The sequence below is a fragment of the Scyliorhinus torazame genome, chromosome 1 (assembly GCF_047496885.1).
Source record: "Scyliorhinus torazame isolate Kashiwa2021f chromosome 1, sScyTor2.1, whole genome shotgun sequence".
In the NCBI taxonomy this organism is placed as follows: domain Eukaryota; kingdom Metazoa; phylum Chordata; class Chondrichthyes; order Carcharhiniformes; family Scyliorhinidae; genus Scyliorhinus; species Scyliorhinus torazame.
Window position 1 is genome coordinate 41,704,547 of NC_092707.1, and position 27,884 is coordinate 41,732,430.

The following is a 27,884-nucleotide window of genomic DNA, read 5'->3' on the forward strand; positions in this document are numbered from 1 at the left end:
TACCAACCGATGACATGGCATCCCAGTCATCTAGCCTATAACACCAGTGTACATGGAGGTTCCTCCAGAGGCCTACGCAGCGAGCCCTGCACCCACTGGTACACTGACGTAAAGCACCAGGTCGTCCACACTGATGAGATTATCTTGAGAAAATTACAGCACAATCACATGCTCAGGTTGTGCGATCAAACCAAACACGAGGCTCCAGGTCTATGTAATGAACTAGTCTACAACTGGCCTTCGCCTTTCATCTTTACCCAACAAAAGGTTGGGGGGAGGAGAAGCAATGGGCTATGCACCAGTTACATCTTTTACTCCCATGTTTCACCTTATGTAAATAGTGATGTATTATTATTAGCCTGTGCAATCTGTATGTTGTAAAATGGTTTGTACACAATTACTGTTCACGCACACTGTTACATCTCAATACGACCAGGTGGTCCAACTAGTCGAAGTGGTCACATGATGATGCGGCTACTCAAAGGGTCACATGAGAGGAGCTTGGGAGTTTTCTCCGGAGCACGGGTATAGGACAAGTATGGAGTAGCTGCTCAGCTGATAAATAAAGTATTGTTTGGTGCAAGTCCTTGGTCGCCAGTCTTTGGGAACCCAGCACTTCACAATGGCCACCAATCTAAGGGCCACTTCCCCTTCCTTAATTTCTTTTTACAGCTAAAAACGGTGAAAAAATGAAGTCAGAAAACATACACACAATGTCACCTTCACCATCAGACTCTGCTGCTCCATGCAGCCAAGGTCCTGTTGGCAAGCCTTTTCTTCCACCTTTGTGCCATCTCTGCATAACTGGCATAAAGCACTCCTAAACATTTTCCTGTATGATGCACAAAAGTAGAGTGGGAAATGAAACATTGCATAAAAACAAGCTCAAAGGTTTGTCATTTGCTTATTTCAAAATGGTGGGCGTCCAATTTTGGCACCAGCTTGTAATAATGGCGCAATGATGTTGGCTTATTGACCTCCCGTTATCTTACTGCGCGGAGGACTGGCCCGTACGGTTTGCAGCTGTAGATTCCAGCTTATCAGGTGCAATGCCCAGCCATATTTTCTGCATTTAAATCTGTGAAGGAGGTCCGCAGTTGTCAATGGCAATACTTCTGTTTGAAATGGCTGCCATTATGCTGCATAATATTTGGTGCAGTAGAAATTGGGCACACACAATTGTCTTGTGGGGGTCTCCAGGAATGAAAGATTAATTTTCTGGGCACCGCAACTACGGAGTAAAATCAGTGGGTCAAGCCAAATAAAATGCTTTGTTTTTCATATTAATTGAACATCTTTTGAATAGATGTAAAAATATTGCAGCTTGGATTGCTGACCGGGCAAGATTGCTGGTATGGGAGATCATGTGGTAAAACCTCCAGAAATACACCCTGCTAGAGTTGGCAACTTTTGGTACCTGTGACCCAGTTTTCAGTTATTTGGCCAACTTGGCCTGCAGAGCAACAGCAAAGACGGTACCTTCCGTGCATACTGCTCAGAATGATTTGTCAGTCGTGTCTTGGGTCTGCTTTTACCAGTTGTCACAATTGCACACTTCTCTGTCCATGTGCAATCTTCTTTTTTACAGCTTTCAATGTAACGTGTGCACTGTTACATCGCCCAGGAAAATGGAGGATGCGATACTGTCTAATGTTCAAGCTTTTCTGAAGTATCGCTCAGTTGTATGTTAAGTGTTCTCATATAATGGTGGTGTGTTGATGCCTGGCGACTGTGTATCCTAACTGGCACTGTAGTCTTTTCTTACTTTCCTCCATAGATTATATGAGAGATGCTGAAGAAATTAAGGCACTATGTCGGGAGCAGGGCTCAGTTTGTGACACCATCTTCGACATTCGTTTCAATCCAAATGTTTATTCATCAGGTAATGTACAGTACTTTATAAAATGCAATGAGGGTTTTGTATTTTCCACCCTGCCAAACAGTGAGTTCCATCACCCTTTTGGTGAAAATATTTATTCTCGACTCCCCTCTAATCCTTCTGCCAAAGCCTCCGGTTTATTGACCATTTTCTTTTTTTTTCCACCATATCCAGGTCCCTCAATTTCATGCATCCAAGTGGCACTGCCAGGCTGGCACTGCTCGGGTGGCACCAGCAGTGCCAGGATGCCACCCAGCCTAGAGGGCAAGTACCTGGGGCCTTCCGATCTCCTGGGAGACCCTGGGCCTCAGGAAACTGCATATAAAGAGAGACTTGGGGCTGGATTCTCCGCCGGCGGGATGCTCCGTTTTGCCGGCAGCCCGGGCGGGTGTTTGCCGACGGCGTGGGGCTGCCCCACTGACTAGCCGGCGTAACGGAGCATCTCGCGGCGGGGAAAAAGAGAAATGTGGCGGGGTGAGAATCCAGCCCTATATATTTGTCAAGAATGGAGGAGGGAAGTAAATGTCAATCGTGAAAGATATTGTTGTTTTGCTAAATGGTTGTTTGGAGATATAAAGTGAGGCCATAGATAGCATTGGTCAATAGGTAGGTGCCAGAGTGGAGAACTGTGCCATCTCCATTCAAAACAGCTGATATCACTGACATTCCTTATCTTAACAAAAACATTTTCACCAAAGAAAATTTGTCACTAACATTTAAAGGTATTCTTCAACATTAGCATAATTATGGGGGAAACTCAGTGATTTCCACCAAAATGGTCTGCTATTCCACCACATTTAATAGTTAATTTAGCTGACCACAAGTGCATTGTGTTTATTGGCTTATTGTGAATGCATTGCAAATCATTGTGCGTGTTGTGCATTTAAGTGCTATGGGTTTTTTTAAAAATAAATATTTTATTGAAAATTTTTGGTCAACCAACACAGTACATTGTGCATCCTTTACACAATATTATAACAACACAAATAACAATGACCTATTTTATAAACAAAAAATGAATAAATAATAAATAACAAAAATGAAAACTAACCCGAATTGGCAACTGCCTTATCACAAGTAACACTCTCCAAAAATATAATTTAACAGTCCAATATATAATTATCTGTCGCAACAACCTATACATATTATACAGTATATATTAACAACCCTGAGAGTCCTTCTGGTTCCTCCTTCCACCCCCCCCGATCCTGGGCTGCTGCTGCTGCCTTCTTTTTTCCATTCCATCTATCTTTCTGCGAGGAATTCGACGAACGGTTGCCACCGCCTGGTGAACCCTTGAGCCGACCGCCTTAGAACGAACTTAATCCGCTCTAGCTTTGTAAACCCTGCCATGTCATTTATCCAGGTCTCCACCCCCGGGGGCTTGGCTTCTTTCCACATTAACAATATCCTGCGCCGGGCTACTAGGGACGCAAAGGCCAAAACATCAGCCTCTCTCGCCTCCTGCACTCCCGGCTCTTGTGCAACCCCAAATATAGCCAACCCCCAGCTTGGTTCGACCCGGACCCCCACTACTTTTGAAAGCACCTTTGTCACCCCCATCCAAAACCCCTGTAGTGCCGGGCATGACCAAAACATATGGGTATGATTCGCTGGGCTTCTCGAGCACCTCGCACACCTATCCTCCACCCCAAAAAATTTACTGAGCCGTGCTCCAGTCATATACGCCCTGTGTAATACCTTAAACTGAATCAGGCTTAGCCTGGCACACTAGGACGACGAGTTTACCCTGCTTAGGGCATCCGCCCACAGACCCTCCTCGATCTCCTCCCCCAGCTCTTCTTCCCATTTCCCTTTTAGTTCATCTACCATAGTCTCCCCTTCGTCCCTCATTTCCCTATATATATCTGACACCTTACCATCCCCCACCCATGTCTTTGAGATCACTCTGTCCTGCACCTCTTGTGTCGGGAGCTGCGGGAATTCCCTCACCTGTTGCCTCGCAAAAGCCCTCAGTTGCATATACCTGAATGCATTCCCTTGGGGCAACCCATATTTCTCGGTCAGCGCTCCCAGACTCGCGAACTTCCCATCCACAAACCGATCTTTCAGTTGCGTTATTCCTGCTCTTTGCCACATTCCATATCCCCCATCCATTCCCCCCGGGGCAAACCTATGGTTGTTTCTTATCGGGGACCCCCCCAAGGCTCCAGTCTTTCCCCTATGCCGTCTCCACTGTCCCCAAATCTTCAGTGTAGCCACCACCACCGGGCTTGTGGTGTAGTTCCTCGGTGAGAACGGCAATGGGGCTGTCACCATAGCCTGTAGGCTAGTCCCCCTACAGGACGCCCTCTCTAATCTCTTCCACGCCGCTCCCTCCTCCTCTCCCATCCACTTACTCACCATTGAAATATTAGCGGCCCAATAATACTCACTTAGGCTTGGTAGTGCCAGCCCCCCCCCTATCCCTGCTACGCTGTAAGAATCCCTTCTTCACTCTCGGGGTCTTCCCGGCCCACACAAAACCCATGATGCTCTTTTCAATCCTTTTATAAAAAAAAAAAAGCCTTCGTGATCACCACCGGGAGGCACTGAAACACAAAGAGGAATCTCGGGAGGACCACCATCTTAACCGCCTGCACCCTCCCTGCCAGTGACAGGGATACCATATCCCATCTCTTGAAATCCTCCTCCATTTGTTCCACCAACCGCGTTAAATTTAACCTATGCAATGTGCCCCAATTCTTGGCTATCTGGATCCCCAGGTAACGAAAGTCCCTTGTTACCTTCCTCAACGGTAGGTCCTCTATTTCTCTACTCTGCTCCCCTGGATGCACCACAAACAACTCACTTTTCCCCATGTTCAATTTCTACCCTGAAAAATCCCCAAACTCCCCAAGTATCCGCATTATTTCTGGCATCCCCTCCGCCGGGTCTGCCACGTATAGCAGCAAATCGTCCGCATACAAAGATACCCGGTGTTGTTCTCCTCCTCTAAGTACTCCCCTCCACTTCTTGGAACCCCTCAACGCTATCGCCAGGGGCTCAATCGCCAGTGCAAACAATAATGGGGACAGAGGGCATCCCTGCCTTGTCCCTCTATGGAGCAGAAAATATGCAGATCCCCGTCCATTCGTGACCACGCTCGCCATCGGGGCCCTATACAACAGCTGCACCCATCTAACATACCCCTCTCCAAAACCAAATCACCTCAACACCTCCCACAAATAATCCCACTCCACTCTATCAAATGCTTTCTCGGCATCCATCGCCACTACTATCTCCGTTTCCCCCTCTGGTGGGGCCATCATCATTACCCCTAACAGCCTCCGTATATTCGTGTTCAGCTGTCTCCCCTTCACAAACCCAGTTTGGTCCTCGTGGACCACCCCCGGGACACATTCCTCTATTTTCATTGCCATTACCTTGGCCAGGATCTTGGCATCTACATTTAGGCGGGAAATAGGTCTATAGGACCCGCATTGTAGCGGGTCCTTTTCCTTCTTTAAGAGAAGCGATATCGTTGCTTCAGACATAGTCGGGGGCAGTTGTCCCCTTTCCTTTGCCTCATTAAAGGTCCTCGTCAATACCGGGGCGAGCAAGTCCACATATTTTCTATAGAATTCGACTGGGAATCCATCCGGTCCCGGGGCCTTTCCCGCCTGCATGCTCCTAATTCCTTTCACCACTTCTTCTACCTCGATCTGTGCTCCCAGTCCCACCCTTTCCTGCTCTTCCACCTTGGGAAATTCCAGCCGATCCAAGAAGCCCATCATTCTCTCCCTCCCATCTGGGGGTTGAGCTTCATATAATTTTTTATAAAATGTCTTGAACACTCCATTCACTCTCTCCGCTCCCCGCTCCATCTCTCCTTCCTCATCCCTCACTCCCCCTATTTCCCTCGCTGCTCCCCTTTTCCTCAATTGGTGTGCCAGCAACCTGCTCGCCTTCTCCCCATATTCGTACTGTACACCCTGTGCCTTCCTCCATTGTGCCTCTGCAGTGCCCGTAGTCAGCAAGTCAAATTCTACATGTAGCCTTTGCCTTTCCCTGTACAGTCCCTCCTCCGGTGCTTCCGCATATTGTCTGTCCACCCTCAAAAGTTCTTGCAGCAACCACTCCCGTTCCTTACTCTCCTGCTTCCCTTTATGTGCCCTTATTGATATCAGCTCCCCTCTAACCACCGCCTTCAACGCCTCCCAGACCACTCCCACCTGGACCTCCCCATTTTCATTGAGTTCCAAGTACTTTTCAATGCACCCCCTCACCCTTAGACACACACCCTCATCTGCCATTAGTCCCATGTCCATTCTCCAGGGTGGGCGCCCTCCTGTTTCCTCCCCTATCTCCAAGTCTACCCAGTGTGGAGCGTGATCCGAAATGGCTATAGCCGTATACTCCGTTCCCCTCACCTTTGGGATCAACGCCCTTCCCAGCACAAAAAAGTCTATTCGCGAGTAGACTTTATGGACAGAGGAGAAAAACGAGAACTCCTTACTCCTAGGTCTGCTAAATCTCCACGGGTCTACACCTCCCATCTGCTCCATAAAATCTTTAAGTACCTTGGCTGCTGCCGGCCTCCTTCCAGTCCTGGACTTCGACCAATCCAGCCCTGGTTCCAACACCGTATTAAAATCTCCCCCCATTATCAGCTTTCCCATCTCTAGGTCCGGAATGCGTCCTAGCATCCGCCTCATAAAATTGGCATCATCCCAGTTCGGGGCATATACGTTTACCAAAACCACCGTCTCCCCCTGTAGTTTGCCACTCACCATCACGTATCTGCCCCGTTATCCGCCACTATAGTCTTTGCCTCGAACATTACCCGCTTCCCCACTAATATAGCCACCCCCCTGTTTTTCGCATCTAGCCCCGAATGGAACACCTGCCCCATCCATCCTTTGCGTAGCCTAACCTGGTCTATCAGTTTCAGGTGCGTTTCCTGTAACATAACCACATCTGCCTTAAGTTTCTTAAGGTGTGCGAGTACCCGTGCCCTCTTTATCGGCCCGTTCAGCCCTCTCACGTTCCACGTGATCAGCCGAGTTGGGGGGCCTCCTACCCCCCCCCCCCCCCTTGTCGATTAGCCATCACCTTTTTCCAGCTCCTCACCCGGTTCCCACGCAGCTGTATCTCCCCCAGGCGGTGCCCCCCTCGCCCATCCCCTCCCATACCAGCTCCCCCCTCTCCCCAGCAGCAGCAACCCAGTAATTCCCCCCCTCCAACCCCCCCCCCGCTAGATCCCCCGCTAGCGTAATTACTCCCCCCATGTTGCTCCCAGAAGTCGGCAAACTCTGGCCGACCTCGGCTTCCCCCCGTGACCTCTGCTCGCACCGTGCGACGCCCCCTCCTTCCTGCTTCTCTATTCCCGCCATGATTATCATAATGCGGGAACCAAGCCCGTGCTTTTCCCTTGGCCCCGCCCCCAATGGCCAACGCCCCATCTCCTCCACCTCCCCTCCTCCCCCCATTACCACCTGTAGAAGAGAGAAAAGTTACCACATCGCAGGATTAGTACATAAAACTCCTCTTTTCCCCCCCTTTTTAACCCCCCTCTTCGCCCCCCACATTCGCCCCACCACTTTGTTCAAACGTTCTTTTTAATAACCCGCTCATTCCAGTTTTTCTTCCACAATAAAAGTCCATGCTTCATCCGCCGTCTCAAAGTAGTGGTGCCTCCCTCGATATGTGACCCACAGTCTTGCCGGTTGCAGCATTCCAAATTTTATCTTCTTTTTATGAAGCACCGCCTTGGCCCGATTAAAGCTCGCCCTCCTTCTCGCCACCTCCGCACTCCAGTCTTGATAAACGCGGATCACCGCGTTCTCCCATTTACTGCTCCGATTTTTCTTTGCCCATCTAAGGACCATTTCTCTATCCTTAAAACGGAGGAATCTCACCACTATGGCTCTGGGAATTTCTCCTGCTCTCGGTCCTCCCGCCATCACTCGGTATGCTCCCTCCACCTCCAACGGACCCGCCGGGGCCTCCGCTCCCATTAACGAGTGCAGCATCGTGCTCCCATTAACGAGTGCAGCATCGTGCTCACATATGCCCCGACGTCCGCTCCCTCCGCACCTTCAGGAAGACCAAGAATCCTCAGGCTGTTCCTCCTTGCGTTGTTCTCCAGTGCCTCCAACCTTTCCACACATCGTTTCTGATGTGCCTCATGCGTCTCCGTCTTCACCACCAGGCCCTGTATGTCGTCCTCATTCTCGGCTGCCTTTACCTTCACGACCCGAAGCTCCCGCTCCTGGGTCTTTTGTTCCTCCTTTAGCCCTTCGATCGCCTGTAGTATCGGGGCCAACAACTCTTTCTTCCTTTCCTTTTTGAGCTCTTCCACACAGCATTTCAAGAACTCTTGTTGTTCAGGGCCCCATGTTAAACTGCCACCTTCCAACGCCATCTTGGTTTTTGCTTGCCTTCCTTGCCGCTGTTCTAAAGGATCCACTGCAATCCGGCCACTTTCTCCTTTTTCCATCCGTATCCAGGGGGGATTCCCTTCTGGTTTACCGCACAGTGTTTTTAGCCGTCAAAATTGCCGTTGGGGCTCCTATCAAGAGCCCAAAAGTCCGTTTCACCGGGAGCTGCCGAAACGTGCGACTCAGCTGGTCATCGTCACACCCGGAAGTGATGGGTTGTTATTTTAATTGCTTTGGTGCATCGTAAAAGCAGTTGAATGTTTGTAATCGGGGTTGAATTTTTGTTGCAGCTGTAAGATTCCCTGAGTGTGAACAGCAGGCCTTGCAACTTCAGAAGCGCCTGATGAAGGAAATTGCGGCTTTTCTCGTGTCTGTAACCATTCCCAGTTTTGTAAGTGATTTTTAAAGAACAAGACAAAAGTAGATTCTCAAGAACGAGATCGGAAATGCGAAAATATGAACATTGTGACAGACTTCTAATAGTAAAAAAAACTATAATTTGAGAGCGTTAAAGGTTTCAGAAAATTTCCGTTTGAAATTGCGAAAGGTTTGATGGGGTGGGGGGAGGGGGATGCAGAGGGGAGACATCCCAATGACTGCTGAATTGTTTTTATGCATTTGTTTATTACGATTGTGGAATGTATTTTTACAAATAGCTACTGAACCAGTGTTTTGAGGAGAACTTGACTAAATGCTTCAAGAAGCATATTAAAGGGCATGGGGAGAGCAAGGAAATGGAACATAGAACATAGAACATAGAAAATACAGCACAGAACAGGCCCTTCGGCCCACGATGTTGTGCCGAACCTTTGTCCTAGATTAATCAGAGATTATCATTGAATTTACAGTGCAGAAGGAGGCCATTCGGTCCTTTGAGTCTGCACCGGCTCCTGGAAAGAGCACCCTACCCAAACTCAACACCTCCACCCAACACCAAGGGCAATTTTGGACATTAAGGGCAATTTACCATTGGCCAATTCACCTAACCTGCACATCTTTGGACTGTGGGAGGAAACTGGAGCACCCGGAGGAAACCCATGCAGACACGGGGAGGACGTGCAGACTCCGCACAGACAGTGACCCAAGCCGGAATCGAACCTGGGACCCTGGAGCTGTGAAGCATTGTGCTATCCACAATGCTACCGTGCTGCCCTTAAGAACAAATAAATCTACACTATATCATTTTACCGTAATCCATGTACCTATCCAATAGCTGCTTGAAGGTCCCTAATGTTCCCGACTCAACTACTTCCACAGGCAGTGCATTCCATGCCCCCACTACTCTCTGGGTAAAGAACCTACCTCTGATATCCCTCCTATATCTTCCACCTTTCACCTTAAATTTATGTCCCCTTGTAATGGTTTGTTCCACCCGGGGAAAAAGTCTCTGACTGTCTGCTCTATCTATTCCCCTGATCATCTTCTAAACCTCTATCAAGTCGCCCCTCATCCTTTTCCGTTCTAATGAGAAAAGGCCTAGCACCCTCAACCTTTCCTCGTGAGACCTACTCTCCATTCCAGGCAACATCCTGGTAAATCTTCTTTGCACCTTTTCCAAAGCTTCCACATCCTTCCTAAAATGAGGCGACCAGAACTGTACACAGTACTCCAAATGTGGCCTTACCAAAGTTTTGTACAGCTGCATCATCACCTCACGGCTCTTAAATTCAATCCCTCTGCTAATGAACGCGAGCACACCATAGGCCTTCTTCACAGCTCTATCCACTTGAGTGGCAACTTTCAAAGATGTATGAACATAGACCCCAAGATCTCTCTGCTCCTCCACATTGCCAAGAACTCTACCGTTAACCCTGTATTCCGCATTCATATTTGTCCTTCCAAAATGGACAACCTCACACTTTTCAGGGTTAAACTCCATCTGCCACTTCTTAGCCCAGCTCTGCATCCTATTTATGTCTCTTTGCAGCCGACAACAGCCCTCCTCACTATCCACAACTCCACCAATCTTCGTATCATCTGCAAATTTACTGACCCACCCTTCAACTCCCTCATCCAAGTCATTAATGAAAATCACAAACAGCAGAGGACCCAGAACTGATCCCTGCGGTACGCCACTGGTAACTGGGATCCAGGCTGAATGTTTACCATCCACCACCACTCTCTGACTTCTATCGGTTAGCCAGTTCGTTATCCAACTGGCCAAATTTCCCACTATCCCATGCCTCCTTACTTTCTGCATAAGCCTACCATGGGGAACCTTATCAAATGCCTTACTAAAATCCATGTACACTACATCCACTGCTTTACCTTCATCCACATGCTTGGTCACCTCCTCAAAGAATTCAATAAGACTTGTAAGGCAAGACCTACCCCTCACAAATCCGTGCTGACTATCCCTAATCAAGCAGTGTCTTTCCAGATGCTCAGAAATCCTACCCTTCAGTACCCTTTCATTTACTTTGCCTACCACCGAAGTAAGACTAACTGGCCTGTAATTCCCAGGGTTATCCCTAGTTCCTTTTTTGAACAGGGGCACGACATTCGCCACTCTCCAATCCCCTGGTACCACCCCTGTTGACAGTGAGGACGAAAAGATCATTGCCAACGGCTCTGCAATTTCATCTCTTGCTTCCCATAGAATCCTTGGATATATCCCGTCAGGCCCGGGGGACTTGTCTATCCTCAAGTTTTTCAAAATGCCCAACACATCTTCCTTCCTAACAAGTATTTCCTCGAGCTTACCAATCTGTTTCACACTGTCCTCTCCAACAATATGGCCCCTCTCATTTGTAAATACAGAAGAAAAGTACTCGTTCAAGACCTCTCCTATCTCTTCAGACTCAATACACAATCTCCCGCTACTGTCCTTGATCGGACCTACCCTCGCTCTAGTCATTCTCATATTTCTCACATATGTGTAAAAGGCCTTGGGGTTTTCCTTGATCCTACCCGCCAAAGATTGTTCATGCCCTCTCTTAGCTCTCCTAATCCCTTTCTTCAGTTCCCTCCTGGCTATCTTGTATCCCTCCAATGCCCTGTCTGAACCTTGTTTCCTCAGCCTTACATAAGTCTCCTTTTTCCTCTTAACAAGACATTCAACCTCTCTTGTCAACTATGGTTCCCTCACTCGACCATCTCTTCCCTGCCTGACAGGGACATACATATCAAGGACACGTAGTACCTGTTCCTTGAACAAGTTCCACATTTCACTTGTGTCCTTCCCTGACAGCCTATGTTCCCAACTTATGCACTTCAATTCTTGTCTGACAACATCGTATTTACCCTTCCCCCAATTGTAAACCTTGCCCTGTTGCACGTACCTATCCCTCTCCATTACTAAAGTGAAAGTCACAGAATTGTGGTCACTATCTCCAAAATGCTCCCCCACTAACAAATATCTATCACTTGCCCTGGTTCATTACCCAGTACTAAATCCAATATTGCCCCTCCTCTGGTCGGACAATCTACATACTGTGTTAGAAAAGCTTCCTGGACACACTGCACAAACACCACCCCATCCAAACTATTTGATCTAAGGAGTTTCCACTCAATATTTGGGAAGTTAAAGTCGCCCATGACTACTACCCTATGACTTCTGCACCTTTCCAAAATCTGTTTCCCAATCTGTTCCTCCACATCTCTGCTACTATTGGGGGGCCTATAGAAAACTCCTAACAAGGTGACTGCTCCTTTTCCTATTTCTGACTTCAACCCATACTACCTCAATAGGGTGATACTCCTCGAACTGCCTTTCTGCAGCTGTTATACTATCTCTAATTAATAATGCCACCCCCCCCCCACCTCTTTTACCACCCTCCCTAATCTCATTGAAACATCTATAACCAGGGACCTCCAACAACCATTTCTGCCCCTCTTCTATCCAAGTTTCCGTGATGGCCATCACATCGTAGTCCCAAGTACCGATCCATGCCTTAAGTTCACCCACCTTATTCCTGATGCTTCTTGCGTTGAAGTATACACACTTCAACCCATCTCCGTGCCTGCAAGTACTCTCCCTTGTCAGTGTTCCCTTCCCCACTGCCTCACTACATGCTTTGGCGTCCTGAATATCGGCTACCTTAGTTGCTGGACTACAAATCCGGTTCCCATTCCCCTGCCAAATTAGTTTAAACCCTCCCGAAGAGTACTAGAAAACCTACCTCCCAGGATATTGGTGCCCCTCTGGTTCAGATGCAACCCGTCCTGCTTGTACAGGTCCCACCTTCCCCAGAATGCGCTCCAATTATCCAAATACCTGAAGCCCTCCCTCCTACACCATTCCTGCAGCCACGTGTTCAACTGCACTCTCTCCCTATTCCTAGCCTCGCTATCACGTGGCACCGGCAACAAACCAGAGATGACAACTCTGTCTGTCCTGGCTTTTAACTTCCAGCCTAACTCCCTAAACTTGTTTATTACCTCCACACCCCTTTTCCTACCTATGTCGTTGGTACCAATGTGCACCACGACTTCTGGCTGCTCACCCTCCCCCTTAAGGATCCTGAAGACACGATCCAAGACATCCCTGGCCCTGGCACCCGGGAGGCAACATACCTTCCGGGAGTCTCGCTCGCGACCACAGAATCTCCTATCTATTCCCCTAACCATTGAATCTCCTACAACTATTGCTTTTCTATTCTCCCCCCTTCCCTTCTGAGCCCCAGAGCCAGACTCAGTGCCAGAGACCTGGCCGCTAGGGCCTTCCCCCGGTAGGTCATCCCCCCCCCCAACAGCATCCAAAACGGTATACTTGTTTTGAAGGGGAACGGCCACGAGGGATCCCTGCACTGTCTGCCTGTTTGTTTTTTTCCCCCTGACTGTAACCCAGCTATTCTTGTCCTGTACCTTGGGTGTGGTTACCTCCTTGTAACTCTTCTCAATCACCCCCTCTGCCTCCCGGATGATCCGAAGTTCATCCAGCTTCAGCTCCAGTTCCCTAACACGGTCTTTGAGGAGCTGAAGTTGGGTGCACTTCCCACAGGTATAGTCAGCGGGGACACCGGTGGTATCCCTCACCACCCACATCCTACAGGAGGAGCATGCAACTGGCCTAGCCTCCATCCCTTCTTACCTGACAGAATATAGCTGCCCTGTGGACTAACTAGATCTCCGCCCTCCGACTCTGCTCCCAGTCAGCTACACTTTCTGTAAACTCCTGGCTCTCTTCGCACTCTTTGCGGAAATGTCAGAAAAAAATGAAAGGAGCACCTTACTCCCTCCTCACCTAACTCCCTCGGTCACCAAACTTTTACTATAGCACTCAAAAAGCACCAAATTCAGCACTCCCTCGGTCACCAAACTCTTACTATAGCACTCAAAAAGCACCAAATTCAGCACTCCCTCAGTCACCAAACTCTCACTATAGCACTCAAAAAGCACCAAATTCAGCACTCAGTGCAAACTCGAATAGAACTAGCATAGATAGTTTTGATTGTAAGCCTCCGACTTCTCAATTTGAAAACAAATGAGCACCATTGGATGAAATGTTTTCACAGCTGTTGTTTGTCATTAACTGGTTGTGGAGGACGTATGTATGGCTGTTGGGAGGAAATGTCTATTAAATGGTGTCTGGCATACAGATTGACCTTTCTTTCCCTTTTTGTTTTTTTAGATCAAAGACTGTGTGAATCATGTCACTGTGCCTGCCGATGGTAGCATGCTGACAAACGCCCTGCACAACTGTGGAATTAATATTCGATACATTGGTAAAATAGCACAGCTGATTAGCCACTCAGAAGACAAACAGTTCCTGGATCATATCTCTGTATGTATTTAGCGAAGGAGAGATATATTTGTGGAGGAGGAATGTGTACATGTGCGTTGTCCTAAAATGTCCCCACTCATAATTGATGATCCTGACTTTTTACTCGATGGGCTATTTCAATGGCTCAGTTCATAACTTTACTGCATAGCGTGGAACTGAGCCGTTAGACCAAGGAATTCCAACTTTGATCCCTAAACTGTGCAGAGTTAGCTGATCTTGGCCAAGCTGTCGCTGAGCCCTAGAATCTGCCTCGGTATCTCTGCCTGAGTAGGTGTACGGAATGTAGTGGGTTCAGCTGTGATGCAGCGCTGAATATACACCTGAGGAAGAGCCACTCGAGTATTGTACAAAGGGTGATTGTGAACGAGGGAGCTGAATTTTGTTCCTCATTGGCAAGTCCTGGCACTGGAGCCAAAAGCAGAAGGCGACCCTGCTTCCATGGGTGGTTGGACCAGGAGCAGCAAATTGCTGGATGTGGCCAATTAAATGACTGACATTGGGCTGCCAGTCAATTAGGAAGGTCAGGCCTTCCCCAAGAGCTACAGACACAAGTAGCAGTGCCAGTGCTAGTCATTGAGGCTGGAGCTTCAGGTAAAAGGTGCTTAAATGATGAGGTGCCCTCTAATATCAGGTAGATCTTTGGATGAAACTGGGGCTTGGCTACCAGAGGAATGGCGGTCAAGGGTGGTGGGGGGGACTTTTTTCTTGGATCAGCGATGGTGTCGTTGATGCAAAGTTGGCATTACCGGCCAGGGGGGTAGCAGGGCTCCTTTGTGAACCATGAATCCTTTTTTTTTTTAAAGCCCCCCCCACCCCACCCCACACACAACCAGTTGGAAGGCTGCCACGTTTCACCTTGAGGCCTCCCCATGTGACAGTGGGCGTTCTGGTGTGAGTAAAATACCTACTGAGGTGGGCAGAGAGTCTTAATTGGCTGCTGAGCGGGCAGCTGAGCCCCCCCCCCCCCCCAACACAGGCCATTTCCATTTGGCATATTTGGTATGGTGGAAATGTCAACCCAGACATCAACAATACGCTGGGAAAATTCAGCCCCAAATGACCTCAACACAAGCCATCATGTTCAGAAGTATAGGAGAGAAAATCAAATGGGGAAACGTATGGGATTTGAACTTCCATTCATGATGATGTAGCAGGAAAACGAGTGGGTCTCTAATCGTGGTGGGAATGGGATGATCTGTAACAGAACAAATAATTATCTCCAGACCAGTTATCTTTAGAATAACATGAAATGGTTTAATTCTACGTTATCAGCTTTTTCCATTTGAGATGGTGGCATCTCTCACTGAATCAACAATAAATCTCATGTGTTTCTGTGTGGAACTTAAGCACGCCGAGATCGGTAACTAAAATAAATGTTGATGTTAAAATTTAATACAGCTAACTGAGTTTGTTCATTCGGATTCTAAATCTAGACCTTGAGCAGCTGGTCACTACCTAAGACTGAGTGTTTTGTATTCCTGCAGAAACTACTAGTCAGCGAAATCATCACCAGGGTGGCAAAGCACATCATCGTCCCCTACCTGCAGGTGATCTTTTTAAACTCATCAGCTGTGACTTGGAGGGTAGTGGGTGCACCACATTCTTCGTATGCTGCCCCAGCAGAGCAGGAATGTCTGACGTTCAGTTACTTTCAGTGCTGAATAGGCTGGTTTTGGTCTTGGGGGATTTTGAATTAGCGAGGGGGAGGAAGCAGCCAGCATCACAGCCCCCGGTTGCTATCCTTTAATATGATGTGGAGATGTCGGCGTTTAACATTTGCTGGGAAGTACATGTCCGGGGAAGGAATCGGGTATTATATATAGGGGCATTCCCAAAACTTGAACTGTTTTCTTGCATGTTATCACCTTCAGGAGAGGAGGGAAGAAAATTCAAGGTAACTAAAAGAAATGTAAGAAAATTACATTTTGGCTGTTCTGATGTGATTCCAACCATTCTCCTCACTCCGCTCCCCAACTCTGTTTGCTGCTGGGTAACCTTTCATTGGCATGTTGCATAATTATCTCTGTGTTCAGAAAAGTTGCTCTGGGAAAATATTTGCCCGAAATCTGTAGGACTGAGAGTGTAATTTTTAAACCAAAAATGGCAGTGTCAGGTTCTGACCAAAAACCGACATATGTGAAACAGCCAGGTTTTCTATCCAGATTCCGACACTGTGCCAAAGAATATTGGGGGGGTGTGGGGGGGGGGGCATGGTTTGCGTGTCATTTTGGTGGGTCAGTATATGATGGAGTCAGCAAGCCCTGCTCCACAGAGATTGGGGCACCACCTTTAAAGGAAGGCCGAGCTACGAGAAAAAAATAATCTCCCTCCTTCCTTCCCGGGTTGGGGGGGGTGTGGGGATTTCCACATCAGAAGGCACACTCCTCCTTCACTTCCCACGTCCTCCCCCCTCACCACCACACACATAAGTGGAAGCCCCCCATTCCCAATGGAGGAGAGTTTGCCTCCAGGCAGTACCCCGCTAGCGCAGTGACGGGGGGCATTGCCCAGCCTCGACCCTCCATCCCGAGACCTCCAGGCACCTTGGCGAAAACCAGCAGTGAATAGCACTGGCATGATGTCACACTGCCAAGCGGCGAGCATTTCACAGAGCCAGATGCTACAGCGTAAAACCGTTAAATTATATTTAAGTACATGTAAATTTATGGAAATCAGGTTCACGGCCTTTCTGGCAGGGTGCGGGGACGATCTCAAATGAGATCTCGGCTGGCGCAATTGCCATTATGGCCCTCTCGTGTGATTTAGCAGCCATAATGGGTGCTCCGGTTTCTTCCTACAGTCCAAATGTGCAGGTTGGGTGAATTGGCCATGATTAAAAAAGAATGCCCCTTAGTGCCCAGGGATGTGCAGGTTAGATGGGGGTTACAGGTACAGGGCAGGGGAGTGGGCCCAAGTAGGGTGCTCTTTCAATGCCTCGATGCAGACTCGATGGCCGAATGGCCTCCTTCTGCACTGTAGGAATTCTATGACTTTTAACGGGATTTGTGCTCACAGCTAATGGATTGGATTGGATTGGATTTATTTATTGTCACGTGTACCGAGGTACAGTGAAAAGTATTTTTCTGCGAGCAGCTCAACAGATCATTAAGTACATGAGAAGAAAAGAAAATACATAATAGGGCAACACAACATATACAATGTAACTACATAGCACTGGCATCGGGTGAAGCATACAGGGTGTAGTGTTAATGAGGTCAGTCCATAAGAGGGTCATTTAGGAGCCTGGTGACAGTGGGGAAGAAGCTGTTTTTGAGTCTGTTCGTGCGTGTTCTCAGACTTCTGTATCTCCTGCCCGATGGAAGAAGTTGGAAGAGTGAGTAAGCCGGGTGGGAGGGGTCTTTGATTGTGCTGCCCGCTTTCCCCAGGCAGCGGGAGGTGTAGATGGAGTCAATGGATGGGAGGCAGGTTTGTGTGATGGACTGGGCGGTGTTCACAACTCTCTGAAGTTTCTTGCGGTCCTGGGCCGAGCAGTTGCCAGACCAGGCTGTGATGCAGCCAGATAGGATGCCTTTTATGGTGCATCTGTAAAAGTTGGTAAGGGTTAATGTGGACATGCGGAATTTCCTTAGTTTCCTGAGGAAGTATAGGCGCTGTTGTGCTTTCTTGGTGGTAGCGTCGACGTTGGTGGACCAGGGCAGATTTTGAGATATGCACCCCTAAGAATTTGAAACTGCTAACCATCTCCACCTCGGCCCCATTGATGCTGACAATGGTGTGTACAGTACTTTGCTTCCTGAAGTCAATGACCAGCTCTTTAGTTTTGCTGGCATTGAGGGAGAGATTGTTGTTGCTGCACCACTCCACTAGGTTCTCTATCTCCCTCCTGTATTCTGACTCGTCGTTATTCGAGATCCGGCCCACCTGTAGATGGAGTTGGAACCAAATTTTGCCACTCAGTCCTGTGTGTACAGGGAGTAGAGTAGGGGGCTAAGTACGCAGCCTTGCAGGGCCCCGGTATTGAGGACTATTTTGGAGGAGGTGTTGTTGTTCATGCTTACTGATGGTGGTCTGTTGGTCAGAAAATTGAGGATCCAGTTGCAGAGTGGGGAGCCAAGTCCTAGGTTGTGGAGCTTTGATATGAGTTTGGCTGGGATTATGGTGTTGAAGGCGGAGCTGTAGACAATAAATAGGAGTCTGATGTAGGAATCCTTGTTGTCGAGATGCTCTAGGGATGAGTGTAGGGCCAGGGAAATGCCGTCTGCTGTGGACCGGTTGTGACTGTATGCGAATTGCAGTGGATCAAGGCGTTCTGGGGGTATGGAGGTGATGCGCTTCATGATCAACCTCTCGAAGCACTTCATTACAACTGTGTCAGGGCCACCGGACGATAGTCATTGAGGTAAGCTGCCTGGTTCTTCTTTGGCACCGGTATGATGGTGGTCTTCTTGAAGCAGGTGGGAACCTCGGAGTGAGTAGGGACAGGTTAAAGATGTCCGCGAACACCTCTGCCAGCTGGTCCGCGCAGGCTCTGAGTGCACGACCAGGGATCCCATCCGGGCCCGTCGCCTTCCGAGGGTTCACTTGCAGAAAGGCCGATCTGACTTTGGAAGCTGTGATGGTGGGTATGGGTGAGTTATGGGCTGCTGGGGCACTCGACAGCGGATTGTTGGTTACCTGCTCGAACCGAGCATAGAATGCATTGAGTTCATCGGGGAGGGGTGCGCTGCTGCCAGAGATACTACTCTGCTTCGCTTTGTAGCCCGTTATGTTGTTTAAGCCTTGCCACAACCGCCGAGAGTCTGTCTGTGACTCTAGATTGGTTTGATATTCTCTCTTGGCACCTCGGATGGCTTTGCGGAGGTCATACCTGGATTTCTTGTATAGGTCATGGTCGTCTGACTTGAACGCCTCAGATCTGTCCTTCAGTAGGGAGTCAATCTCGTGATTGAGCTCCGGTTGGGGAACGTACGTACCGCTTTCTTTGTCATGCAGTCGTCCGCACATTTGCTGATGAAGTCTGTGACGGTGGTGGCATACTCATTTAAGTTGGTCGCTGAGTTCTTAAATATGGATCAGTCCACTGTCTCTAAGCAGTCATGTAAGAGCTCTTCTGTTTCCTCTGACTGCACGACCTTCTTAGCTGGATTCTCCTGCTTGAGTTTCTGCTTGTATGCCGGGAGAAGGAGCACCGTCTTATGGTCTGATTTCCCAAAGTGCGCTCGGGGGATGGAACGGTAGGCGTCCTTGATTTTTGAGTAGCAGTGGTCAAGAGTGTTGTCTCCCCTGGTGGGACAGGAGATGTGCTGGTGGAATTTTGGCAGTCCACTCTTGAGGTTGGCCTTGTTGAAATCCCCAGCCACGATGAACAAGGCCTCCAGGTGTTCTGTTTCGTAGTTGTTTATTACTGTGTATAGTTCGTCCAACGCCTTCCTCACTGCTGCCTGGGGTGGGATGTAGACCACTGATAATGGCTGAAGTGAACTCGTGTGGAAGATAGTATGGGCGGCACTTCACGGTCAGGTATTCCAGGTCCGGAGAGCAGTAGGTCGCCAGGATTGCCACATCCAAGCACCAGGAGGAGTTGATGAGGAGGCAAACCCCTCCACCCTTTGCTTTGACTGAAGACGGCGGTGCAGTCCACCTGATGAATTGAGAAGCCTTCAGGTTGTATGGCACAGTCCGGTGAGGCGGGGGTGAGCCATGTCTCTGTGAAACAGAGCACACTGCAGTCTCTTGCTTCCCTCTGAGAGGTATGTCTAGCGTTAAGTTCATCCAGCTTGTTTTCGATCGCTTGGACGTTTGCCAGGAGTATGCTAGGGAGAGGGGTCTTGAAACTGCGTTGCTTCAGTCTAACCTGTAGACCGCCGTGTTTCCCTCACTTCCTCGGTCGGCGGCTGCGGCTGGATGATCCTGGGATCCGATTGGAGAAGCCTGACCTTGTGGAAGGTAGGTGGTTGCGTCTGGCGGGGACCAGGGCTCTGGTTACGTTTCCGGGATCGCGTCTGGCATGGTCCCGGGTGCTGGTTGAGGTCGAGGGGTTGCTCGGGGGGCATGTTTGCGATCCGGATGGGTCCCGCCGTTCTGCGGCACGGGAATACCTTGCAGCACGTTCAGGTCCTCGCGCTGGGTCTCCGCCATTTCAGGGGTCCTGGGTCGTGGGCAGAGGCTTCCTGAGGCAGGTTGGGCTGAGTCCCGTGGTCTGTTCCCTACCTGGGCGCTCCTGGGGTCGGGTCTTGAAGTAGGCCTGGTCGGGCCTCCATGTGGATTTTTCTTTCTTCCATCTCCAGGTCGGGCGGGTTGCTGGGCGGGCCCCTCCGGGTTGGGTCGCTGGGCGGTTCTCTCAGGGTCGAGTTGGGCCGGGTCTCGTCGTCGGGGGTCGGATCGGCAGCTCCGGGGACTGGGCCGGGCGATCCGGGGACTGGCGTCGGTTGTTAGGCCAGGTTGGTGTGGTGAAACCACTGTGTTGTATTGTGCTGCCACAGTATTACATGTTGTACAGTATTGCCACTATATTACATGTTGTACGGTTTTGGCTCTGCCCGTGGCTCCTCCCCCTAGGGCCTGGGTATATAAGCTGCCGACCTCTCTCACTGCCTCATTCTGGGGCACGCTGCCAGCTCTGTTGTAAAGCCATAGTTTAATTCGCTCTGCGTTTTCCATCTTAATTGATAGTATATCAATTTAATTGACATACAATAAATTAAAGAGCTGTTTAACATGGATCCGGGCGGCAAACCTGACCTCCTGCAGATAGACCCCCAATCAGCCGACGCCGATGTCATCTTCGCACACTGGCTACGCTGTCTAGAATCTTTCATCAATTCTGCCGCCGTTGCCGTCACCGAGAAGCACAAGCTGCGAGTCCTCATCTCCCGGGTGAGCCCGCAAAATGTTCTCATCTTCCGGGACGCGGCCTCGTTTGAAGAAGCCATTAATCTCTTGAAAGGACGGTATGTGAAACGGGTTAACAGACTGTTCGCCAGGCACCTCCTTGCCACACTGCGTCAGCGCCCTGGAGAGTCGCTGGCAGAATTTCAGCGCGTTTTGCGGGTGCTTGGCGGGGTCTGCAACTGCGAGGCCGTGTCGGCTACTAAGCACACCAAAAGTCTGATCCGGGACGCCTATGTTGCCGGCATTGACTCACACTGCGTTGGCCAGCACCTGCTAGAGAGGGAGACACTCGACCTCTGGGAAACGGTGCTGTATCGCTGGAGGTGGCCTTCCGTAACATGGGTGCCTATGCCTCCGATCACGCGGCACCCTCGTGGACCTCGGGGGGGGCACCGCCATCTTCGACGCCACCCGCCACGTGTGACCCACGGGGGCCGCCATTTTTAAAGTCCACCGCCACATCCACGGCGCCACTTTTGAAGTCCACCGCCGCATCTCCGACACCATTTTTGATGTCCACCGCCGCACCTTCGACGCCATTTTCGAAGTCCACCGCTGCCTCCTGGAGTCCCGGCTCGCCCGTCCGTCAGCTGGCCTTTGCTACTCTCGACCGGCCCGCCCGTTGTCTGAAACCCGGCTGAGGCTCAAGGCGGATATTGTCAAGGCCTTGGATGAATCCATCCCGTTCCAGGTAGAGTGCGATGCGTCTGACTTTGCCCTGGCCGCTACCCTCAACCAGGCAGGAAGGCCCGTGGCTTTCTTCTCCCAAACCACCCTCCATGCCTCCGAAATTCGGCACTCCTCCGTTGAAAAGGAAGCCCAAGCCATTGTGGAAGCTGTGCGATATTGGAGGCATTACCTGGCTGGCAGGCGATTCACTCTCCTCACTGACCAACGGTCGGTTGCCTTCATGTTCACTGACACACAGCGGGGCAAGATCAAGAATGATAAGATATTGAGGTGGAGGATCGAACTCTCCACCTTCAACTATGATATCCAGTATCGTCTTGGGAAGCTTAGTGAGCCCCCAGATGCCCTTTCCCACGGTACTTGTGCCAACGCACAAGTAAACCGACTGCGGGCCCTCCACAATGACCTGTCACCCGGGGGTCACCCGGCTTTTCCATTATATTAAGGCCCGCAACCTGCCTTACTCCATCGAGGAGGTCAGGACCATGACCAGGGACTGCCAGGTCTGCGCGGAGTGCAAACTGCCCTTCTATCGGCCAGACAGAGCATGCCTGGTAAAGGCCTCACGCCCCTTTGAACGCCTCAGCATTGATTTCAAAGGGACTTCCCCTCCACTGACCGTAACGTGTACTTCTTCAACATACTTGACGAGTACTCATGTTTCCCTTTCGCCATCCCATGCCCAGACGTGACCTCTGCCACAGTCATCAAGGCCCTGAGCAGTGTCTTCACCTTGTTCGGTTTCCCCACTTACATCAATAGTGATCGGGGTTCCTCCTTCACGAGTGATGAGCTGCGTCAGTTCCTGCTTAGCAAAGGCATTGCCTCAAGCAGGACTACCAGCTACAATCCCGGGGGAACGGACAGGTGGAGAGGGAGAACGCGACGGTCTGGAAGGCCGTCCATCTTGCCCTACGGTCTAGAGGTCCCCCAGTCTCCTCCTGGCAGGAGGTCCTTCCCAATGCGCTCCAATCCATCCGGTCGCTTCTCTGCACCGCTACTAATGTGACCCCCCCATGAGAGGATGTTTGCCTTCCCCAGAAGGTCCACCTCAGGGGTCTCGCTCCCGAACTGGCTGACGGTTCCAGGGCACGTCCTCCTCCTCCGACATGTGAGGACTCATAAGTCGGATCCTCTGGTCGAGGGGGTCCTTCTCCTCCATGCAAATCCCCAGTACGCCTACGTGGCTCACCATGACGAGCGGGAGGACACAGTCTCCCTTCGAGATTTGGCACCCGCAGGTTCCCCAGCGACTGTCACCGGCGCTCCCGACTCTATTCCTCCCCTCTCTACTACTACTCGACCCGGCCCTATACCCCCTTCCCCCGTTGCTGCCCACCTGCCTGAGAACACAGAAGCTGTCTGGCTCCCGGACACGTAGGCCTCACGCTTCAGCCGACTACGATACCCAAACCACAGCCGGAACTGAGGTGGTCATGGTGGATAATCAAAGCCCCCGTCAGACTCGATCTCTGACGCAACTTGTTCACATCACCCCCGCCGGATTTTTTTTAAACAGGGGGTGAATGTGGTGAAACCACTGTGTTGTATTGTGCTGCCACAGTATTACGTGTTGTACAGAATTTCCACTATATTACATGTTGTACGGTTTTGGCTCTGCCTGTGGCTCCCTAGGGCCTGGGTATATAAGCTGCCGACCTCTCACAGTGCCTCATTCTGGGGCACGCTGCCAGCTCCGTTGTAAGTCAATTATAGCCATAGTTTAATTCGCTCTGCGCTTTCTGTCTTAATTGATGGCATATCAGTCGGGGGTTCCAAGGTCAGGGTCGGCTCCAAATCGAGGTCGGGGCTTCACTTCCGGTTTGGGCCCGATCCACTTCCAGGTCATGGAGGTCTGGTCGGGTCAGGTCAAAAGGTCTCCCCGGGCCTCGGAGGATGTTCAAGCCTGCAAGAAAAGTTAAAGAGAGAGGTTAGTAATAATGTTAGTCTTAGAATTAAATTTTAAAAGATTAAAACGAGTATAAGTTAAGTTAAAAGTAGATCTGTTGGGGAGAGCTCGCAGAGAGTCGCCTCGCTCAGGCGCCATCTTCTTCAGGAGTCATATAATCATGCCCTGAGTCAAAAAAAAAGAATTGGGTACTCTAAATTTCCAAAAAGAAATAAATAATCACGCCCTGAGTCTTAGCTCATGAAAACTGGAGTGTTAGGGTCATCTCGGAAGTTTAAATGCAAAACCAGGAACAGGAGGTGATCCTGTTAGCCTCTGGTTTTAAGAGAGGTGGGAGGGGCAGGCAGCCATTCCGCTCACGGAAAGTGGTGGTGGTCATTTACCGGCAACTGGGTTTCCCAAGCCTTTGGAAACTTCATATTTGAAAGATGGTGAGAAGCGCTGAATCCATGAGGCTTAGGCTGACAAATGGCAAATGACATTTGCGCCACGCAAATGCCAGGCAATGACCATCTTCTATAAGAGAGGATCTAATCATCGCTCCTTGACATTCAATGGCATTACCATCGCTGAATTCCCCACAATCAACATCCTGGGGGGGGTTAGCATTGGTCAGAAACTGAACTGGACGAGCCACATTAATACTGTGGCTATGAGAGCAGATCAAAGGTTAGGAATTCTACGGCGAGTAACTCACCTCATCTCCCCACTCCCCTCCCCCCCCCAAGCCTGTCCACTATTGACCAGGCTCAAGTCAGGAGTGTGATGGAATACCCTCCACTTACCTGGATGAGTGCAGCTCCAACAACACTCAAGAAGCTCGACACCATCTAGGACAAAGCAGTCCTCTTGATTGCTACTCCTTCCACAAACATTCAAACACTCCACCACCGAAGAACAGTAGCAGCCATGTGTACCATCTACAAGATGCACTGCAGTAACTCACCAAGGCTCCTTAGACAGCACCTTCCAAACCCATGACCACTACCATCTAGAAGGACAAGAGCAGCAGATACCTGGGAACCCAACCACCTGGAAGTTCCCCTCCAAGTCATTCACCACCCCAAACTGGAAATATATCGTCGTTCCTTCTCTGCCGCTGGGTCAAAATCCTGGAACTCCCTCCCTAACAGTACAGTGGGTGTACCTACACCTCAAGGACTGCAGCGGTTCAAGAAGACAACTCACCACCACCTTCTGAAGGGCAACTAGGGATGGGCAGTAAATGCTGGCCTAACCAGCGACGCCCACATCCCGTAAATGAATTAAAAACCAAATGTAAGTGTCTTTACAGCACTGTTTGTGAGCCAGGAGCAGGCATGAGGATTTCATTCGAACATACAAATTAGGAGCAGGAGTAGGCTATTTGGCCTCTCGAGCCTGCTCTGCTATTCAATAAGATCCTCACTGATCTGTTTCCTTGGGATTCAACAAGCTAGCCAGCAAACATCTCAACCCCAGCATGCCAACCTATTGCATCATTTGACCTGTCCGCCACCACCTCCCCTGCCTGTGAGCCGGAATTCCACAGGAAACAATTTATAGGAGAACTACAGCTAACTTCTGCGGGACATACGTAAAATCTGCTCTTCAAGATACCCAATCTTGCAAAAGCCCCACCCGCACAAAAGCCACATTTCTGCTAAAATTCAAACCATATTTTCAGTGTTTACTTTCAGAGTTCTCTATCAGTATGTGTTGGAAGGAGGCAGATGGAATGGATATTTGACAAACGACATAACATTAAAATGCTCCAGAGAAGAGGCAGCGCTATGTTGAAGCACCAATACAGTAACCCAGAATCATGGGCCCTGGATCTGGACTGCTGTATTCCAGGTGTTAGCTATTAGACAATGGAGAAGCACCGGATGGAAGTCACACGCTCGGTGCATTCAAACCCCCTACAATGCAACCTAGCTGGGCATGTTTGGCATCACTTTACCTTCTTGGCTAAGTTTGTCTGGTGGACCAAAGGATCACAAAGAAAGCAGAGACCGCGATAGAGAAAAGGAGAAAAATGTGAAAGGCGGGGTCACATTATTTGACTTATTACTGGAAGCTGGCTGCGTTGTGTGGAGTTAAAGGGTTTATGTTGCTGTCTCTTTTTTTCTCTCTCTAACCCACACCAGTGATTAGATTATGGGCTGAAACCCAATCATTCTACTCAATGTCATCATCAACTTAAACAGCTTCTTTGAAAAGAGGGAGGAAGACACCTGAACAAATATAATATCAGGATGTGGAACATGTGACCGCTGGCTTTTATAAGGGATTTATCTTGCTTCATGACTCTTGCAGGTTCTTCGGTTCTAATTTATTTTAATATAACTTGGAGTTTCTTATTTTTAATTTTCTTCCAGGGTGTGGAGATATCAGCGCTCTCATCTGCCATCAGTCACTTTCTGAACTGCTTGCTGAGCTCCTACCCCAATCCTGTTGCACACTTGCTTCTAGACGAACTTGTATCACGCAGGAAAAAGAACAAGCGAAAGATGCGGATTCCTGGGAACGACACGGCCTGGGCCAGCCTGACCCCTGCTGAGCTGTGGAAACAGATTAACAGTGAGGCTGGTGAAAGCTTTGACTACTTGCTGGCTTGGTAGGTAACCCCCTAACATTTGGCACCTTTGAACATGTTAATTTCTCAGTCATTTTATGCATCAGTCATTGCCAAAGTTGAAGGGATTCCTGTAGTGACTTGTTTCCAATATTGCCATGCGCATAATGTAGGGAATGGGACTGCCCCTGCTGCACTGTGGGAGGTGCAGAGTACTGACCAGTATGGGTCCTGAAGGTTTTCTGAAGCGGAAACGGAAAGCTAAGCTACACCGCTTGGACATGTGCAGGTTCCTACTTCAGAGTGGGTTGTTGAATATTCCTCAGTTTGAGGTGGATCAGTGATGCCATACCATATTGGATCTCCTTATCTGTTGAACCCTAGATGATAGTCCTAAGGGGGAGAAGTCCTGGAGTAGTACCATTCATTGCAGTAGATTGTCGTGATCAGTATGCTTCCAGCCCAACGAGCAAGGAAGCATTGTTGGATGTGGCTGTGGGAATTGAGGTGGATCAGGTGTCAGTTGGGGAATTTTAAGGGAACAGTGATCATCAAATCATGAAATTTTGGCCATGGAAATTGACCGGTGCAGTGACTCAAAACTGGCAACCTTGGGACTGAGGCTGTGCCAGATTTTGGATCTTGCCAAATTTTGGAGTTTGGTGGTTCGGGTTGTGGGTTGGTTTGGACCATAGCAAGTTGGGTGGGATTGCTTGGAGCGTGGGAATAGACTGGCAGATAACTAGTCCAGCGGCACACCACACCAGTGCAGTGCCGAGTTGGTGCAGGCAAGTGTTTTTCTTTTCTTTTGCTCAATTAAAATTGCACGGCACATTGTACCATCTACAAGATGGTAACAACTCACCAAGGCTCCTTCAACAACACCTTCCAAACCTGCAACCTCTACCATCTAGAAGGACAAGGGAAGCAAATGCATGGGAACACTACCATCTGCAGGTTCCCCTCCAAACCACACACTGTCCCGACTTGAAACTATATCACTGTTCCTTCATTGTTGCTGGGTCAAACTCCTGGGACTTCTTCCCAATAGCACTGTGGATGTACCTACACCACATGGACTGCAGCGGTTCAAAGCTCACCATCACCTTCTCAAGGGCAGAAAATTACTGGCTGCACCCATGTCACATTAAGTTTAAAAAAAGAAATAACTAATGAGGGTAATGCCATTTTGATGTGATGTATAGAAAAGACATTTGATAAAGTGCCACATAGTGGACTTGTTCGCAAACTCCCCAGGCACTTTCCTCTCCCTGTTAACTGATGTTTGTGTGATTGGTGTGTTCCAGTGACGGGGTTGATCAGGCGGTGGAGCGGTTTGGTCTGCAGAAAGTGTCCCTGCTGCGCGAGTTCTGTATAAAGACTGGAATTCAGGTACTGCCAATCTATCCATTGTAACTATGCAGCACACGCATGATCTGTCATTCTGTATGTCTCCTCCATTTACATGATCCTCCCACAGCTGTGCCTGTACTTTGCTTGAGTAAGTTCATGACACAGGTGCACAGTGACTAGCAGTGAAGCTAAAATGTGTTTACAAATCCAATTTGCTGAGTAAAAATTGCAAGAGATAGAAAATTGATTAATGCCTCGAGTACTCAATTTTGAATAACTTACCTGCACCATTCTGTTCCAGTGAAAATCAGAAAATTCTTGATTTCTGATTAGTGTGTATTCGCTGAAGAAAAGAATGACTTGCATATAGCACCAATCACCACCTCAGGAAATCCCAAATCATTTTGCAGTCAACTAGGCTTTTGGAAATATAGTCACTGTTGCAATGTCGGATTTGAGACAGCCAATTTGAATGCAACAAGGCCCCACAAACAGCAATGTGATGATGTATCTTATTCATTTGCGGGATAAATATT

General features: G+C 49.3%; 1 protein-coding gene across 1 annotated transcript in view; it reads left to right on the forward strand.

The window, feature by feature from the left end:
• Positions 1-27,884, forward strand: part of LOC140399909 (clustered mitochondria protein homolog) — a 150,770-nt gene that overhangs the window by 101,467 nt on the left and 21,419 nt on the right. The window contains exons 12-17 of the mRNA XM_072489425.1: positions 1,778-1,882; positions 8,553-8,653; positions 13,835-13,987; positions 15,472-15,534; positions 25,799-26,037; positions 27,303-27,387. Of these exons, the coding sequence (XP_072345526.1) occupies positions 1,778-1,882; positions 8,553-8,653; positions 13,835-13,987; positions 15,472-15,534; positions 25,799-26,037; positions 27,303-27,387 (746 nt within the window). The remainder of the gene's footprint in view (positions 1-1,777; positions 1,883-8,552; positions 8,654-13,834; positions 13,988-15,471; positions 15,535-25,798; positions 26,038-27,302; positions 27,388-27,884) is intronic.